This window comes from Euprymna scolopes, chromosome 22 (assembly GCF_053919585.1).
Source record: "Euprymna scolopes isolate OS-2025 chromosome 22, ASM5391958v1, whole genome shotgun sequence".
In the NCBI taxonomy this organism is placed as follows: Eukaryota; Metazoa; Mollusca; class Cephalopoda; order Sepiida; family Sepiolidae; genus Euprymna; species Euprymna scolopes.
In genome coordinates, this window is record NC_136503.1 from 80,850,815 (window position 1) to 80,870,769 (window position 19,955).

A 19,955-nucleotide genomic window follows, 5' to 3' on the forward strand; every position below is an offset into this window, starting at 1 on the left:
TAGTCATAAAAATTTTTTATGGTTCCTTGGCTTTTTGGCTAAGATAAAAGTGTAGTATCTTTTCTCAGCATCTGAGCAACATCAGACATTTTACTATGAACAAATTTAATATATATATATATATATATATATATATATATATATATATATATATATATAAGAAACTATGACAATGCAAATTATATATGTATATTACAGAATATTAAAAACTGTTTAAAAAATAAATATGACAATGAGGAATACCTAAAGCTGTTTGTGAGTGTTTTCAGATTACTATGTACATCGTAGAACAATAAAATTATCGCCCTAAAGAAAACAACACAACAGCTTTATTTTAAAACTTTTATTGACAAAATCAATTCAGGTAACTTGATTATGTTGTAGAGCTGACATCTATTTAATATATCCGCCTTCAGTCTCAATCACTGCCTCGATACGGGGTCCAGAAAGAGGAGCATGCCTTTTTCACAAGTGATGGTGGGAGCTTGGCAAATACTCATCGGATGGCGGCAATCAGGCTGACTTTGGTTTTGTGGGAGGTCATGTTGGTGATGTTCTTGATGTATGACCAAACAAGGTGTCCAGCAGGTTCAGGTATGGGGAGGAGGGGGGCAGTGAGAGAAAAAGATACAAAGTTATAGCACTCCTACTGAAACCAAGCCTGGACTTGTGGGTTGGCACCAATTCCTGCTGCCACACCCAGGATCTGCCAGCGGCTACCTGACTGCATCAGGGGATCGCAACACTCTTCAGCACATCCAGGTACACTTTGATGTCGACTTTCAAGCCGATTTCGAAGATGTAAGGTGGCATGATGTGGCCATACTTGAAACCAAACCAAAGATCATAACTGTGGCCAGAAACTTTGTTTTCATCACCCTGGGCACATCCATTTTATTCCTGGCAATCCAGCGATGCATTTTGAGGGTGCTGGCAATGGTCCTGTTGTCATAACTTGGATTGGTAGAGAGCATGAGTTGTACAGTGGCGCATCTCTGATCTCACTCGTTGAACATTGTGTAATTTTCAGACATGATAGGAGGCTCCTATCGCTCTTGGGATTTATACACAACTGTACACAACTGACCAACTAGTAGATGGCCTACAACAAAAAAAAGCAAAATGTTTTTTATCAAACGGAACTGGAATCATGTTATCTTTTCTAAGGCGACAATTTTATCATTCTGTCCTGTATACAGTATTTCAAAATCTTATGTTCTATCACAGAATTAAATGAGTATAACTTGTTTTGATTTTAATATAGTTAGGATAAACGCAAAAACTTTTACATTTATTTATTTAGATATGTGTGTTTGTGTGTATGAATGAAAGATATGCCAATGTGTAAAGATATAATGTAATTCTTTTGTGGATGTCACTCTTTATTAATGTCTTGCTTTCTTATCAGTAAAAGCAAAGCTGATCATAAAAGAAACTAAATAGAGGAGTCCTCAATCTGAGAAAGTTTCTGTTATTTTTAACCAACGCTTATGTTCATGTAACAATATGTCCACATGCGAATGTGTCCAGTTGGACACAAAAAAAAAACATGGAAAACATAACTCAGCTACAAAAATATTGTCAAATAGGATTTTTTTTTTTTGTGTTTGTGATTTGTAGACACATTAAGATGTTCACATAAAAATACAATTTTATTTTTTATTTTTCATCTTTTATTTTTTTTTTTTAATTTAGTTTGAAGCTGGAAACATGAACAATTTGGTTCTAAAAATTATAAGGTATGTAACTATTTCATCTGTTGCTTTCTTGATCCCATTTCACTATTCAGGAGGACTTGCAAGGTATTTCAGTTACAATGAACTAACATGCTTCCTTACTTCCAAAGTAGCGCCACTGGAAGCGGTGAAAAATCAATTTGGTTTTTTTCTTGCGCGCCTATATCTCCCCTGTGCATGTATGCGTTTTTTTTTTTGGGGGGGGGGGGGGGTTTTACATTTTTGGACGATCTTTTTTTATTATTATTTAATAATCATTGAAAAATTTTTTTGGTCTTATTTTAATTAAGAATAACTGAAATAAGTTTTATTATTTTTTTAAAGAATTATTGGAAACACTTTTTGCGCTTTTTTTTTTTTTTTTTTTTTTAAGACTTATTGGAAACACTTTTAAAATATTTTTAAGTAATGAACTATTTCATAAAGACCAATTGTGTTATTTTTATCTGTATAATTTTGTTAATTTTTATTGTATACTTTTTGATAATGTCCTTTTCTTATATTTTCTTCCAATAAATCACTTCACACTAGAAATATTGAAGAACAATAAAAGTGAAGGAACTGATTTGGCTTATCACTGCTTCTGGTAGCAGGGTGCCAGTAGTTAGGGAGTACATTAACTGACTATAACTGGTATTTCATTTTGGAGTAGGAGTACAGCAAACACAAGATGGTGTGAAGCAATAAAGCATCATAAAACCCTATATTAAAATATCATGGCTTCGGAAAAAGATTTTGATAAGGTGTATAAAAGCCTTAAAACTGACCCTTAGGAGTAAGAATTTTACATTAAAATGGCTGGATTTAGTAATCAACTTTGTATCTGCCTGTGTCCTTTGAAGCAAGGCAAATAATATATATTAATGTTTATCATACAAGAGCTGCCTGCAAATGAATGGGAATCCATGTATGCTCCTGTTCCTCTGAGTTTTATCATAATTTAAGCACCTTCATTTGTGAAACGGAAAGGGAAGGGTCTTTTGAGAGAATTCATTACCAGCCTTAAACAGTCAACGGGTGTTCATTTCTAGTTACACCAAGCCGATTTAGGTACAGTAGAGAGAACCATTTGAACCATTTGATAACCAATCATGTCAAATTATCTTTTTTTTTCTCTTTTTCTCATTGCCTTTATTTTGATTTTCTATTTCAGAGGAAGTTATCCGCCTGTTCCATCCAAATATTCTTCTAATCTCCGAGATCTCGTCTCAGCTCTTCTAAAACGCTCTCCAAGGTAAGCAGTCACTCATGCATCTTAATTTATAATTTTATTTTCAATCAGAAATGAGAGAATTGCCATTAAACAGACATTCAATTTACAAAGTACATGTAATGTAGATCACTGGAAAAATGGCACCCTTCTCTCCGTTAGATTTTGCAAAGACATTCATTTCTGAAAATGAAAGCTTTAAAGTAGCACCAACCAGTTTTTGATAAATAATTTGTGGGGTTCAAAGAAGTCATCACGATGTTACATGGAATGTTCTGGAAATTTCCGACTTAACTCTTTGTAATCTTATAATAAGTAGTGTTGGGACGATTCCAATAATCTTCCTGATTCCAATACAATTACCGATTCTGATTCTATATAAACTTCTAAATGTTTAACAATAGAGTTGTTATTTATTCCTGATTACCATAAAAAAAAATGTTAAATGTACAGATATTTTTCTCAAGCGTAAAAATACACTCACGGACGATGATCTATAGATTTTAGTTTTATTATTTGTTTGTTTTCTTTTTTTTTTTTAATTCGGTGTGATTTAGATTCAGTGTGATTTGATTTAGATCAATTTATTTAGTCAAATAAAAAATTAGAAAATCTCCATTCAACTTAGGCATTATGCCCTGTTTGATTTTTGGGGGGATGGGAAGGGGGAGGTGTCATTTTTCTTTTACAACAAAAACTTTGGCTTACTCTTCGCTATATTCTTTCATAAAATATCTTGTTCACTCCATGGCTTTAAAAGTTCTTTAAAGATCTCCAATTGTTTTGAAGAAATTTTATGTACAAATAAGTATGTATACATAAGTAATGATGGAGAATGGGAAGATCTACAAACATCCATAATGAATGACAAGCAAAGAATCAAACAAAATGCTAATGGGACGTGTTAGAAAGGCCCTCCCAACCCTTTGCTAAGTGTCAGACTATTCACTGTTATTCACTGATTAACCGAAAACAAGAAGGGCAATCTCTAAATGGGAATGAAAGCTAAGTGGGGACATTAAAAATAGGATCATGGAAAGAAACAACATTTGGAGGTGACCAAGAACAAAATAAATATGGGAAGTGGCCATCTTTAGTGGCTTTCCAGAACCAAAAAATAAAACTACACCAGGACTCTATTCCACTATCTGAGAGTCTTTATATAAATTCTAAGGAACGGCTTAGAACCCAGGATTGCTTATGCCATTCTTAGGGAAGGAACACATACTTGACTCCTTGACGAATACATAAGCTAGTGTGATTCACTTACCTCCTATTGAACTTCATGCGATATAATCCTTTCCCATCACATTTGATCTTCACTTTAAGCTAATGCTTAAAGTAAATGAATAGATTTTGATAGGAAACAGATCCAATCCCCATGAAGTCGTCAAAACATGTAACCCATGCCAGTAGTCTTGTTATAACTAGAATATCTAAAAAAAAATTCTTTTCTCCCTAAATAACAGTGGGGCTACATTCTTTTAATATTCTGATACCTTCCAGTTATCCATGGTCTCCAGCTCTCAAACCCACCAATATTTCACAGAAACAACTATCTGTTACACTTTACCACATTTAAGGTCTTCAAAAGAGTAAGTTGTTGGAATCCATATTAAATAAAGAAGTAGTCAACCACCTCAACAGAAACAACCTTCTTAGTGACATGCAATATGGTTTCCGCTCTGCAAGATCTACAGCAGATGTGCTAATGGTTATATCACATAGGATTAGTGAATCTCTTGACAAAGGTTTCCTTTCCAGGGCAATTGCTCTTGACATATCGAAGGCCTTCGATAAGGTATGGCATAAGGGCCTACTTCACAAGATTTCCAGCTACGGTATTACTGGAAATGTTTTCTCAATCATTGAATCATTTCTCTCCGATAGGTTCATAAGAATAGTGGTTGATGGGCAGAAATCAGAGGCTCACAGTATTAATGCTGGAGTCCCCCAGGGGTCCATCCTGGGCCCAACTCTCTTCCTGATCTACATCAATGATCTCCCAAAACTCATACTTAAATCATTCATTGACATCTATGCTGATGACACGACCATCTATGGCAACACATCAAAGACCGTAAATGACAAAGTTCTCTCTAATTCTATCTCCACTGATCTTGAGCACGTGGTACAATGGGGGAAGAGGTGGCTGGTCACTTTTAATGCATCCAAAACCAAGCTTTTAGCTTTACATCAACAATGCTCTGATGCCCATCTGGCATAAATTGAAATGGATGGCTCTCACCTTGGAGAGGCTCCATGTTTTGACAAGCTTCTGGGTTTGACCTTTACTCCTGATCTGAAATGGAGCATGTACATCAAATCTGTTGCCAGGGACGCTGGGAAAATGGTGGGACCCTTCTACCGCTCCAGAAGATATCTCACTACTGATGCAATTCTCTATCTGTATAAAAGCCAAGTACGTCCAAGGATGGAGTACTGCTGCCACATCTGAGCAGGAGCTGCTAAAAACAGCCTATCCTACCTTGACAAAGATCAAAATAGACTTCGTGGTTTAGTGGGGGATGCCCTTTTCTCTTCCCTGCAACCTCTCTCCCACAGAAGAAACGTTGCGAGCCTATCTTTGTTTTATCGCTATTTCCATGGCAGGTGCTCGTCTGAACTCCAATCCCTCGTCCCCCCTCGCCAATTTTTCACAAGAAACACCCGTCTGGCTGAAACTACTGTCAATAATTTTCCCCACTCTTTATCTGTGCCTAAATCAAAACGTAGATTCCATGAGCAAAACTTCTTTCTTAGAACTGCACGCCAGTGGAACTCTCTGGCGCTTGCCTGTTTCCCACCTGACTACAACTTGGACATCTTCAAGTCCAACATAAACAAACTCCTGACAAACCGTCCCCTTAAGTAAGACACTTTATCAAAACCTCCAATACTAATGATTACTACAATACTATCTCATTGATTACTGTACACGCAATAACCCTTATCCCTGAGTGGCCTTCGGGCCTTGATAAGTGATGACCCCCCCCCCCTGTAAAAAAAAAAAAAAAAGAAAAGATTTTGGAAAGAAAGAATATCAGATTTATCTTGAACAACCGGTAATTAGTTTATTACTGACTACAAGTATTAGGCCCTCATACTAAAATAATATGCAAAAAAGAGTTATTTCCCTTGCGCCCAAAAAAGAGTTCATCTTTAGAGTGAGGTTACCCAGGACACAAAGGTAAAGAAAAAAGGTCTTCCGAAAACACTAGCATTATCCCCCAACATATTTTAAAATTTAATTCAATCTGTAAATTTATTTAATAAATCTGTTAAGTTTCATACTTTGTCCATTGATCATTTTTGTTCTTATTAAACTAATAACAGTGATTATCATATGTAATAACAATGTGACGACTCCAATGAGGATGTTTTGCGAGTTTAATGGTTAAATATCTTTCATTTACAAGCTCAAAGCTGATTGGCACAGGCACGCAGCTTACCTCCCTGCTTACCCAATCATAGGCCATGTCTCAGATAAGTTGAGCACATGATGAAGTAAATAAAAAGGTTGAACCCAAACATTTTTCTCTCTTTTTCTCTCTCTTCCATCCTTGAATCCAGAACTGACAGCATGCATGCAACAGTGCTCCATCGGAGGCCTGCTGGCACTGAAAAGATGATTGAAGTGCATCACAACTTAATGAACACACACATGCACACAACATTTAAACATTCTTTACAATTCTTTCTAATAATATAAAAAGCAATGAACACTCTCTTTAATAATTTTTAATTAAGATATAATTGAGCAGAGAAGTCTTAATATAATATTTTAAACCCATGCGACGCATGGCACTAAAACTGTTGACATCGAAACTCTTTTATATCTCAACTAAGGACTCTCTCTTGCTCTACAAGAACTCCTAATATTCATAAACATTCTATTCCTTCTATTGCTGTAATCCTCTATTCCTAAACACATAAAATATCTCTTGTGTGAATGTATGCCTTTGTATTCTTTGTTTTTTTTTTTTTGTTTTTCTTTTCATCTAACATATCTCGTCTTTCTCCCATTACGAACACCCTACAGTAAAAATGGAGATTTTATAAGTAGTGACACCCAAAATGACCTCCGAAACACCAAAAGACACATGAAGACAGCCATAGAATAGAACGGCCGAAACTGAATATATAGAATTTTTTTTTCTTTTCATGAATGAGTAAAATGTCATAGAAATTTAATCAATGCTGAGGGGGATAAAAATTCTGAAGCGAAACAATATAATTAATGATTTTTTTTTTTAGTTTAAAAAAAAAAAAGAATCTGACCAAAAAATGTTTTGCTTTTTGCATTATTAAATAACCAAAAAGAGTTGATATGAAATAAAATAGAAAAAATGAATTGATAATATTTTATTCTTCATATTTCATAGGGAACGGCCTACAATTAATCAAATATTGAAACAACCCTTCCTTTGGCCAAGAATTAAGAAATTTTTGACTGAAAATGTAAGTTTCTTTTAACCTTTTCATCATCATCTTTATCATCATCTTCGATTTAATGTCTGTTTTATATATTGGCAAATATTTGATGGTTTCTAGGTATTGTCTTTTCAACTAAACTATCTCTGGATAAATCTTTATTTATTCCTCATGCTCCCAAGTCCATCCTTATCACTACACTCCCCCTCATGTTTTTCTCTACCTTCCCCTAAACAAAAATGCTAACTCTTGTTCTGCACACATCTCCCTATACTGTCCAGATTTAATTTTCTTATGAGGTCATCAGAACTAGGCCTGTCTTTAAGACGCACATTATTCATCTATCATATCATTCCCATATCATTTCCCTGCCTTTCTGATTATATTCTTGCCTATTTCATTTCCACATAAAGCAAATTCTTTGCATATTTTGCTTTCTTGCAGGAATTTTCTGATGAATTTAGTCATACAGTCCTTCATGGTTTGGCCTGTCGTCCAGTATCAGCTTCTCCTCGGCCATCATCAGCAAAATCTGTTACTGGTAAATCTTTTTTTTTTATTTTTTTATTTATTTATTTTTTTTCTTTAAAATTTAAAAAAGAAAATATCTAAATAACATAAAGGCATTCATTTTTGTTCACTTTTTAAAAACTGTTCATATGAATTGTTATGTTCATGTTTCGGTCCTTATATTCTCTCGGATAACTTTCATCATGCGTAGGTAATGTGATGAAAATAATGAACCAGGACTTGAATCAAGTGATGGAATAGTCTTGTTTATGGGTGTCTTGTGACGACTCGAGTCTTTTATTTATTGTAAACAAAAAAAAAAAAAAAAAAACTATTATAAAAAAATGATACTACTTAGTTGTAAGATATTAACCGAGAAAAAGGTTATGTTTAATCTTTGTATAGGGCTTTGTTTTCATTTGTAGTATAGACAATTTATAGTATAGATTGACCAAAATGTTTCTTTTTATAAAGGAAATTTATAGAAGGCAATACAATACAGATGGTATAATAGGTAGACACAAACTGAAGCAAATGAATACATATAAATGGTAGAATAAGCTATGCAGATTTACCTTTTGTTAATACAATATATGTATTTTTTCTTTCTTATATTTGATATTTACATTCTGTTATTACTTGCATGTCAAATGGAAGTCCGGATTGTATAATATTCCAGGAAAATTCCCTTCATCAAGTATATGTTTGACTTTCGTTCAAACATGCATACAGAAGCTATTTTCTTTTTCTTTTTAGTATTGCACCATAATTTGTTCATAGCTTCTGATTTTAATTACTGACTCAATGCATTTGTCTGTACAATCATACAATTCATATAGGAAAAATATATGCAACAAAATTTGCTGCAAAATCTACAAAAGCAAATTTTGCTCGAATAGAAAATAAATTTGTCACAAACACTTATTTCGTGATCTTCTCTATAATATATATGTATATATCAATATATGCTTGTGTGTTGCAGAAATGTTAATAATTATAACATTCAAATAAGTTTCAATGAGGATTTTAATTTTATACAAAATTAAGACAATTGAAATTTCCCTTGAATTCCATCTGGAGTCTAAAAAGAGCAGATATCAGTTAGGCCCATAAACAGCTGCAATATATTAGAATGCAAAAATTTTAATTCATTTTTTTTTTAAATATTTTCTTCATTTTATAAAACAAAAATTTCATATATTTTTTGCATTTGAAGTAAATTTAAAGCTATATTTTTTTGGTTCTTGCCCAGAATTCCCCCGATATTAAAAAACAAAAATAAAGAAAAGTCTGTTTGATGTATGTACCATTGATGGAATGAAAATATCATATCCCAAAAATTATGTAAATTAAGTAGTTTTATTTTTAATTATTTAAATAAAATTTTATGAATATGAAAAGAAAACTGTTTTGCATCACCATTTTTAAAATCTCAAGAAACAAAGCAGATAATTCAACAATAATTCAGACCTGCAAGATTCTTGTTGTAATGTCTATGAATTTGAATTAAATGCTTAAAAATGATTTTCTTTATAAAAACAAAACTTTATAATCAATTTACATAATTTTTGGAATATATTTTCGTTTCATCACAGGTACATATATCATATAGATTTTTCTTTATTTTTATCTTATAATATAGGAGGAATTCTGGACTAGAACCTATATTTTTAATCAACATGGTAAATAAAATAAATCCAATGTACTTCTATTTTGACAGGTTCGAATAAACGGCCAAATCTGAAATATGATCCAGCTCCCATTTACGGCAGGAGGTAACAAAATGCATATTTCTAGATAATGTTCTGACACTGACCTGATCACCTTCGTGGTCACACTACAATAAAACAACATAAAACGAGTACTTGATGTAAATCAATTAAGCTGTGTGTGTGTGTGTGTGATATCATCACCTAGTTTAAGAAAATGGAAGCCTCCAGTGTTGTCTATCGCTAGCTGCCTGGTCACATCAAGCCCTAGCTGGTGCTACCAGATCAAGCTGTTTGCTGTTTCCTTTTGCAAAACTTAATTATGTTCTGTAAAACCAAAGTCAAAAATGACGACCCACCTTGTCCCCCTTTTCCTTCTTCTCATTTCTCCTTTCTCTTCCTATCTTCTCTGCTTTCCTAACTTAAAATGTACCAAACATTAATACTGTAACCCTTTTCTCTCTCCCATTGCAAAACTCATTCATGTTCTGCAGGACAGGGAACAAAAACGATAAAATCCACTATAAAGGCAACCAAACCAAACACTACAAACTAGCGATTGAAGATACAAGGGCTTGAAGAATAAAAAACTTCTACAAAATAACTCAATGCAACATGAATACTATTTCCAAAATAACTGGATGCAACATGAATACTATTTCCAAAATAACTGGATGCGACATGAATACTATTTCCAAAATAACTGGATGCAACATGAATACTATTTCCAAAATAACTGGATGCGACATGAATACTATTTCCAAAATAACTGGATGCGACATGAATACTATTTCCAAAATAACTGGATGCAACATGAATACTATTTCCAAAATAACTGGATGCAACATGAATACTATTTCCAAAATAAATGGATGCGACATGAATACTATTTCCAAAATAACTGGATGCGACATGAATACTATTTCCAAAATAACTGGATGCAACATGAATACTATTTCCAAAATAACTGGATGCAACATGAATACTATTTCCAAAATAACTGGATGCAACATGAATACTATTTCCAAAATAACTGGATGCAACATGAATACTATTTCCAAAATAACTGGATGCAACATGAATACTATTTCCAAAATAACTGAATGCGACATGAATACTATTTCCAAAATAACTGGATTCAACATGAATACTATTTCCAAAATAACTGGATGCGACATGAATACTATTTCCAAAATAACTGGATGCGACATGAATACTATTTCCAAAATAACTGGATTCAACATGAATACTATTTCCAAAATAACTGAATGCGACATGAATACTATTTCCAAAATAACTGGATGCAACATGAATACTATTTCCAAAATAACTGGATGCAACATGAATACTATTTCCAAAATAACTGGATGCAACATGAATACTATTTCCAAAATAACTGGATGCAACATGAATACTATTTCCAAAATAACTGGATGCAACATGAATACTATTTCCAAAATAACTGGATGCAACATGAATACTATTTCCAAAATAACTGGATGCAACATGAATACTATTTCCAAAATAACTGGATGCAACATGAATACTATTTCCAAAATAACTGGATGCAACATGAATACTATTTCCAAAATAACTGGATGCAACATGAATACTATTTCCAAAATAACTGGATGCGACATGAATACTATTTCCAAAATAACTGGATGCAACATGAATACTATTTCCAAAATAACTGGATGCAACATGAATACTATTTCCAAAATAACTGGATGCAACATGAATACTATTTCCAAAATAACTGGATGCAACATGAATACTATTTCCAAAATAACTGGATGCGACATGAATACTATTTCCAAAATAACTGGATGCGACATGAATACTATTTCCAAAATAACTGGATGCGACATGAATACTATTTCCAAAATAACTGGATGCAACATGAATACTATTTCCAAAATAACTGGATGCAACATGAATACTATTTCCAAAATAACTGGATGCAACATGAATACTATTTCCAAAATAACTGGATGCAACATGAATACTATTTCCAAAATAACTGGATGCAACATGAATACTATTTCCAAAATAACTGGATGCAACATGAATACTATTTCCAAAATAACTAGATGCAACATGAATACTATTTCCAAAATAACTGGATGCAACATGAATACTATTTCCAAAATAACTGGATGCAACATGAATACTATTTCCAAAATAACTGGATGCAACATGAATACTATTTCCAAAATAACTGGATGCGACATGAATACTATTCCCAAAATAACTGGATGCGACATGAATATTATTTCCAAAATAACTGGATGCGACATGAATACTATTTCCAAAATAACTGGATGCGACATGAATACTATTTCCAAAATAACTGGATCCAACATGAATACTATTTCCAAAATAACTGGATGCAACATGAATACTATTTCCAAAATAACTGGATGCAACATGAATACTATTTCCAAAATAACTGGATGCAACATGAATACTATTTCCAAAATAACTGGATGCGACATGAATACTATTTCCAAAATAACTGGATGCGACATGAATACTATTTCCAAAATAACTGGATGCGACATGAATACTATTTCCAAAATAACTGGATGCGACATGAATACTATTTCCAAAATAACTGGATGCGACATGAATACTATTTCCAAAATAACTGGATGCAACATGAATACTATTTCCAAAATAACTGGATGCAACATGAATACTATTTCCAAAATAACTGGATGCGACATGAATACTATTTCCAAAATAACTGGATGCAACATGAATACTATTTCCAAAATAACTGGATGCGACATGAATACTATTTCCAAAATAACTGGATGCGACATGAATACTATTCCCAAAATAACTGGATGCGACATGAATATTATTTCCAAAATAACTGGATGCGACATGAATACTATTTCCAAAATAACTGGATGCGACATGAATACTATTTCCAAAATAACTGGATCCAACATGAATACTATTTCCAAAATAACTGGATGCAACATGAATACTATTTCCAAAATAACTGGATGCAACATGAATACTATTTCCAAAATAACTGGATGCAACATGAATACTGTTTCCAAAATAACTAGATTCGGCATGAAATAATCCGTAAAGGGTTGATATACCATAAAGTAACCAAACCAAACGTCAAGCCCTAGAGATTTTCTTCTTGACTCCATCTAGTCTCTCCTGGTTTTGACTCCAATCCTTCCCAGGGAACCTCAAAGCTGCTAAACTCAAGACTGTCCATAAATGGATATAAACTCGCTCTCACTTCTAAAACTGTCCATAAATATATCGACCTCTATGTTTGGTCCTTTGTCTAGTAATACACACGGACGAAAAAACGCTTTGGATAATCACAGATTTCAAGGTAGTTCTACTAAAATAGCCATATTTTTTTAACCAAAGCACTTCAAGTCTTCAAATTACTATTGTTTTGTTCGGAAATGAATATACTTTCAAATGAATTAATAAATATGAATGTACATTATATATTTTAAGAGTTTTAAGCAAATAAAGTGATAAAAATGTGAACGTCATAAAATGGCGTTTTCGGTAAGGTTTTGTAATGACCCCCCCTGTTTTCTAAAGGTCCGTACCGTGATTGTATGAAGAATTTCGTCATGAAATTTGGGAACCAATTAGAAGAGGTGTTAATCTTAATACTGTCAAGTGTCCGAAATATTTTTGACCATTTCTTTTTTTGTCGTGTTAAAAATAAGACTTTAATATGACGAGTATTGAACATTTTGAAAAAAAAAATTCTTCGGACACCCAGTAGTAAGTAAATCAATCTTTTTACTATCTTTATCAATTAAAAGTATTATTTTATGTTGAGTAGGACCGTGGTAATTGATAATTTAAAAGGACCTACCTGAAAAAAAAATTGTTTCTATTTCTTGAATTTGGTCAAATGAAGTTAGTATTTTAAAGAAGCAGCAGCAGCTCCAGCCTGTAGAATCAGCCATAGCACAGCACAGTGTAAACAACACGCGTTCTTTAATTTTTATTCAAGAACGAATTAAGAAAAACATGAAAATATGAATATAAATGTTCTTATATGTTTAATGAGAGCTATTTTGTTATCAGAATAACATTAGTTTAGAACTATTCGGTTTTCAGAATGTATAATAACAACAATCCCAACCAATTCGGCATTATGAATCTGTTGCAATTTCTTACATTGCTCGTCAAATTTAAAAACATGGTTAAAAAAACAAAAACTACAATTAGGAAGCTTGCATGCACTTTTATTCTTTAAATTAGTTTTGAACAACGAATTAAAACAATGTTTTACTGCGAACAGCCACAAATGTTTTTTTTTTTCAAAATCAAAATAAGTATCAAAATCTCGTTCATACATAGATTCGAAAAAGTTGTCAAAAAACAAATATATAACAAATAAATGTTATCAAAGGCAAGATAAGTTACTTTTCTACCAAACTGGATATATTTTTTGTGTTTTTATTCAATGTAACATGTTTATTCAGCTCGAAAAACATACAGTGTTTACCGATGTATTGGAAAATTAAAAATGGCGCCCGGCCCGACTCTCTTTGACACGGTAAGTTTGAGAAAAGGAGTTAAAAATAAAAAAACTATACAAAATACTGTTAAAAACTCACCTAATATATGTCAGCCTATGTCACGGTAACATATATTGAACAAGTTTCTAGCAGTATTTTGTCTACTTTTTTATTTTTAACTCTTTTCCCCAAACTCACCATTTCAAGAGAGTCGGGCGCCATTTTAAATTTTCCAAAACATTGGTAAACACTGTTTTCAAGCTGAATAAACATGTTACATTAAATAAAAACACTAAAAAATTATCCAGTTAGGTAGAAAAGTAACTTGCTTTTGATAACATTTATTTGTTATATATTTGTTTTTTTGACAACTTTTTTGAATCTATGTGTATAGTAATACAAACCCTCAAAATCTATATCAATATTCTTGAAATTTTAAAAGCAGTTAGAAAACACATCAAACTACAATTAGGAAGCTTTCTATTTCGTTATTTTTTTTTTCTACTTATTAAGCGAAAGATATTTTTACAACCTGCTCCAGCGTAGTATAAACGGCCTATGGAATTAACACCTTCAACCTCGAAAATAGAAATCAACAAATTTTTGAACGCTCTCTTTGAAAAAAAGCTCTCTTAATTTCACCTCTAATACAAATTATGTGTGGCAAGTCTCCTCCTAAAACACTCTTTAACCCTAACAATAACACTAAGTTCGAGTGGCAAGCCCCCCCCAACAAAATACCTCTGTAAGCCACATACAAGCATCTAAAATAAACAAACAAAAAATAGATCCTTCCTTAAAGAAAAATACACATAAAAATAAATTGGTTAACTCTCCTAAAATGCTAGAATGGCCAGGAAATGATGAATTATTTTACATTAAATTTTTGTGAAACTAACCGCTCCCCCCTCTAATATTGTTTTTGTTAGCTTTGTCTCTGTCAAGTTTTCAGTATGTTCGCACATAATTTTCCTTAGCCCTACAATTAATTCAAAGACCGAATGGCAACCCTCCCTATATTTTCATTGCATAGAAACCCTCTTAAAACTACACATAATCATCCTAAAAAAAAAAAAAGCATGCATATTTTCCCATACAAAGAAAAAGTTAACTGCCCTAAAATGCTAGAATGACCTGTAATAGGAAATTATTTTACATTCAATTCTAAAATAATTTGTTTATCTTTCATTAAAGTTTTTCATGGCATTTTATACATAATTTCCTAAAAAGGTAGAATCACATTTTGGAGGGGTGGTCAGAAGGAGTTGAGTGGGGTTAAACAGAAGGTGTTAATCTACAATAATACCAAAGAAATATTGCAATATATTCATTTTTAAATGGTCTTATGTTTAGATTTAAGTTTTTTGTACATAAAGCACATTACAATTCAACTTTGAGTTCTCCAACTTCTTTTCTGTTTATGGATACATGGCATTTTTAAGGAATTGCTGCATATTTATGCACATTTACTGCAGATTATTTGGAAACCATAAACTTTGGGAGATTTTCAGTTGCATATTCTGATTCCTTGTACAAAAATACACTTATATGGTAAATTTCATTTCTTAGTCTTGTGTTTTAACAAAGATATGACATTTTTACTGAAAAAGTAGTGCAAAAAATGTGACGAAACGCATATGGTCTTAAAGAGGGAAAAATATCCAAACGTGTGAGGCACAAAAATAGCCATAACTTCCTTAATTTTAATCAGATTTCAAAAATTTTAAAAAGATTCTTTCTTAGCTCATCAAGCTCTTTCTATGCATACCAATATTGAAATATTTCAAGCTATTTCAATTTTTTCATGTGTATTGCTACTTTGTCCCAGTCATAGCTTCATCTTGATTAACAATCCTATTTTTGAACAGTTTTTGTGTATCTTGGTGAACAACTTCCACCCAATTGCCTTTCTACTAATTTAATTTTTTATAACCTTTGTCATAATTTTTCGCCTTTTTTTATTTTCACTTCCTAATACTTTATTTTTTGGGGAGGGGGGGGGGTCATAGTAACACAACACTAAAAATCAATTCAGTCACAACCAGGGTGCTTGAAACCAATTTTATAAAACTGGTTAAAACCGGTTTTCATATGATTGCTAAAGGCGAAACCGATTTTAATGTGTGCTTTTTTCATTTTCTTTGTCTGTGAAATTTTTCTTTACTGTTCTCCTTTGATGGAAAATATAATTTTATTCAATCAGTTTATGCTTTTTTTTCTGTTTCATTGGAATAGAGGACAGCATATCAATCAAGAGCAATGTTGTCACAAATTCATTTTTCTATTAAAGTGATTTGTGTTTTATATATAAACATTTTATGTATAGTCATTTCTTGTCTAAAAGTCAAATGATGTAAAAATCTGAATACCATCAACTCGATTGCTCTATGTTGAAAATGATGCAAAAATGAAAATGCTGGGTGGTCTAGAAAAAAAAAACGCCTTATTTTCTTTTTAATATTACAATTTTCCAAGAGAAGATTTTATTTTTAACATTTTTTTTTTCACCAAATAGTAACTGGATGAGTGGAGATTGTATCCCTTAAATCTGATTGAAATTGAAACCTTACCTGTCATTAATAGTGAACGTGTTATATTCAGGCATCTACTTGACAGATAACTGCTGCAACTCGAACATTGAAATTGTCTATAACTCATCCTATCATGTCAGCTGGTATGCATCTGATCTCCCTGATGTAGTCTTTCAAATCTACCAGTATTTGGATATTTTTGTTATAGATTCTTTCCTTTAAGTACTGCCAGAGAAAGTAATTACACGGGTTCAGGTCAGGGTGGCCAAAGTCAGTTCAATGCGAAATGATTACCAGGAAAATACCGGCGGAGGAATTCCAAAGAGCTGTCTGAACAATAATATCTTTATTATAAGTGGAAATAAAGGGAAATAACTCGAAAAGCATATGATGATCTCCCCTAGAATGAGCCGAGATAGTGGACTCACATTATTTACAATATCTTGTAAAATTGTCATTTTTTTTCTATTAAATTTTATGTTGATAGAAAGTGTTCTTGCTAATTCTCGTAACCAGCAACAAACAAACACAAATTGGCAACGAGGTCGAGATAATTGAGGATTTAAAAATATTTTCCTATGATGACATGGTGTCAAAAGAAAAAAAAATATCTAACAATTTTTTTTTCTTTCTTTTCTTGGAGAAAATTTTTTTTTTTTTTTTTTTTTTTTTTACATAAAAAAATGAATTATTTTCGTCATGGATCCTAATTTGCTCGATAAAATCCTTAAAAACATATATACAATACGATATATATATGTGATAAAATCCTTATAAATCAATAAGAATAATTTCTACAGGCACAAAACAAATTAATCAAGACTTTAACAAAACAATTTAAAACACAGCTCTTGGCGGCAACAATTGTAAGTTAGAATTCTTTTGATAATATAACAAATACAGTAACTCCATTCCAGTTTAACCCTGATTTAAAACAAACATTCACCACCTAGTTTAACCGTTGGAAGGACACTTTCTAACATGAATTCAGTGAGACGGATGATGGCTGGAAATTACATTTGTTGCTTTAAAAACTTGGTACAACAGAATACCAACATATATATATATATTTTATTTTACCCAAAATACCGTGAGAATTATGAATGTGGGCCTCAAGGGAGGAGGCAAATTGGTTTTGTTTTGGTTGAACGTGTTTGGTTTGAATGTGTTTTTTGCTTTGTGTCATTTCACTTGATATTTTATTTAGTTTTTAGAGTAGCATGTGTTACGTACAAGTAGACTATTAGCTGTGTCTTGTCAAGATGGTTGTGATCTCGAGAAATCCCACAGCAATATGGCATTACAGCCATCCCAATATTATACAACTGATGATAGAGTGATTGCTCTAAACGCTACCAAAGAGTTTGTACTGTCAGTCGGAATCAGCAGTCAGACAAACTGCCAAACCTGTACCCTCAACCTGTCAGACAAGAGCAACCCAGACTAGTTGCATGGACATGAGTGGCAAGCAAGTGTCACACAGTTACACGGAGGAAGAAAGGGTTGAGGGGACGCCATTCATTGTTTTAGTCAGGGAAACAAGGCCAAGCATTGAGTCTCTGATTTTTTTTTTTTTTACAAGGTGGTCACCGATTTTTACCTGGCTAATAGCAAAAGGAATGTGAAAGCCAGGCGATAGGCAGAGCCTACCTAATCCTTAAGTAATTTAGGTTTGCAAATTGGATAAGTTGTTTAAGCCACCAGCTCTAAAAATGTTGTCGTCCAGAACTAAGGAGGACTCTCACTCTCGGTAGTTTGATTCAATAACTTGTGAAGTTAGTAACACAGGTTTTACATAAGTTTTCCTCCTCCTAGATGGATGACCTGACAAGGTCTGTGAATCTATCACACCAAGAGGGGTAGTCCCACACCTGAGTTCTAGACCAGGTATTTCTACATCCCCCTCCCACCTGGAAAATATAAATAAAAAAATATCTACTTAATATAGATATAATCATAAAATATAGGTATAAATTATATATATAAGTATCTACTTAATAAAGTTATTCTGATTTCTAACAAAATTAAAATTAGAAGATAAGTTCTCCTCTCATAAAAAGTATGTAAATATATCGCATGGGGAACAAACTAATTAGTTTTTATTAATTTGGATTAGAAGAAATGATTTGAACTATGGCTAAAAGATACAGCATTAATATATATATATTAAGACCCAAAGAGGGAATTAACATAAGATTGAGGGTGTATAAGGATTTAAATTAATGCCTATCATAGATATAGGCATTTGTCTTGGAGTTAAAATAACTAAATATTTTACCTCTAAATACAGAAAATAATTTTTTTCATTTTTTTTTTTTTTTTTTTTTTTTTTTTTGATAATAAAGGATTTTAGTTTGAGACATAAAAACATAAAATACAAGTTGTCATTATGCCATGTCATATTTTTTTAGAACACGTTTGTTCAAAAATAATAATGGTTTAAATAGAATGAAAATAAAATGTTATCAGTTAAGCAAATAGGAATTAAAAATTAAGTACTAAACAAGAAGTTTATGATGTTTAATAAATAAGGAATTTAGAAAATAATTTAAAAAATAGATTCCTGTAATGATGGGAGCAACCAGTCTCACGAAAAAGAATTTCAGCACTACATGGCAAATATACCCAGTGAACCAAGTGCAAGAGAAATGTAAACAATTGCACTTACAGTAACGGTTAGAATCTCAAAAAATCACTTGGTTCGAATCTCTGAAATAGTGAGTTAATTTCTGGCATCAAAAACGAAATAAGAAAATGTCCATTAAAAACAAAAAAAAATAGGAAAATTGACATGTAATTATTTAATGATTATTTTTTACTCATGTATTAATATTTATGGTAAAAAAGAAACCATCCTCTGAACTCTAAGAATTAGCATTAACATTGAATGAGGATCACTACAATGTACTTTTTCACTATGTTACTAATGCTATATTGCTTTCTTTATTTTCACTGCCCGGGGTTTTCTACTCATATTAATAGACTAGTAGGAAGATCCAGCATTGCTCAGGATTAAACAGGATCACTGTTAAAATGTTTTTGACTCCTAATGGGGTATACCACCAATGATTTCAACAATCGTTTTTATAACCACAAGTTATAATAACCAACCAATGAGAAGCTTCCAAAGTTACTATAAAAATTGTCAAATTTTGGATTCAATCAGTTCGCCATGGTCTCCGTCACGAACCTGCATTTGATTCTTCGCCGCCATCTTTTTTACTAGGAATTACTTAACACTCAAAATCGGAACTGCACTGAATCTTCGCCGCCATCTTTGTTCAACATTATGTACTTTTTCA

General features: G+C 32.3%; 1 protein-coding gene across 7 annotated transcripts in view; it reads left to right on the plus strand.

Annotated features, from left to right (window-relative positions):
- The window catches only part of LOC145243496 (uncharacterized), a 202,738-nt gene that overhangs the window by 79,421 nt on the left and 103,362 nt on the right, over positions 1 to 19,955 (plus strand). For all 7 annotated transcript variants that reach the window (XR_013862891.1, XR_013862890.1, XM_080106450.1 and 4 more), the window contains 5 exons: positions 1,696 to 1,739; positions 2,890 to 2,970; positions 7,332 to 7,407; positions 7,825 to 7,921; positions 9,611 to 9,665. Coding sequence is in view for 5 of the 7 variants with exons in the window: in XM_080106450.1 (XP_079962576.1) it covers positions 1,696 to 1,739; positions 2,890 to 2,970; positions 7,332 to 7,407; positions 7,825 to 7,921; positions 9,611 to 9,665 (353 nt within the window). In the remaining 2 variants the exon portion in view is untranslated. The remainder of the gene's footprint in view (positions 1 to 1,695; positions 1,740 to 2,889; positions 2,971 to 7,331; positions 7,408 to 7,824; positions 7,922 to 9,610; positions 9,666 to 19,955) is intronic.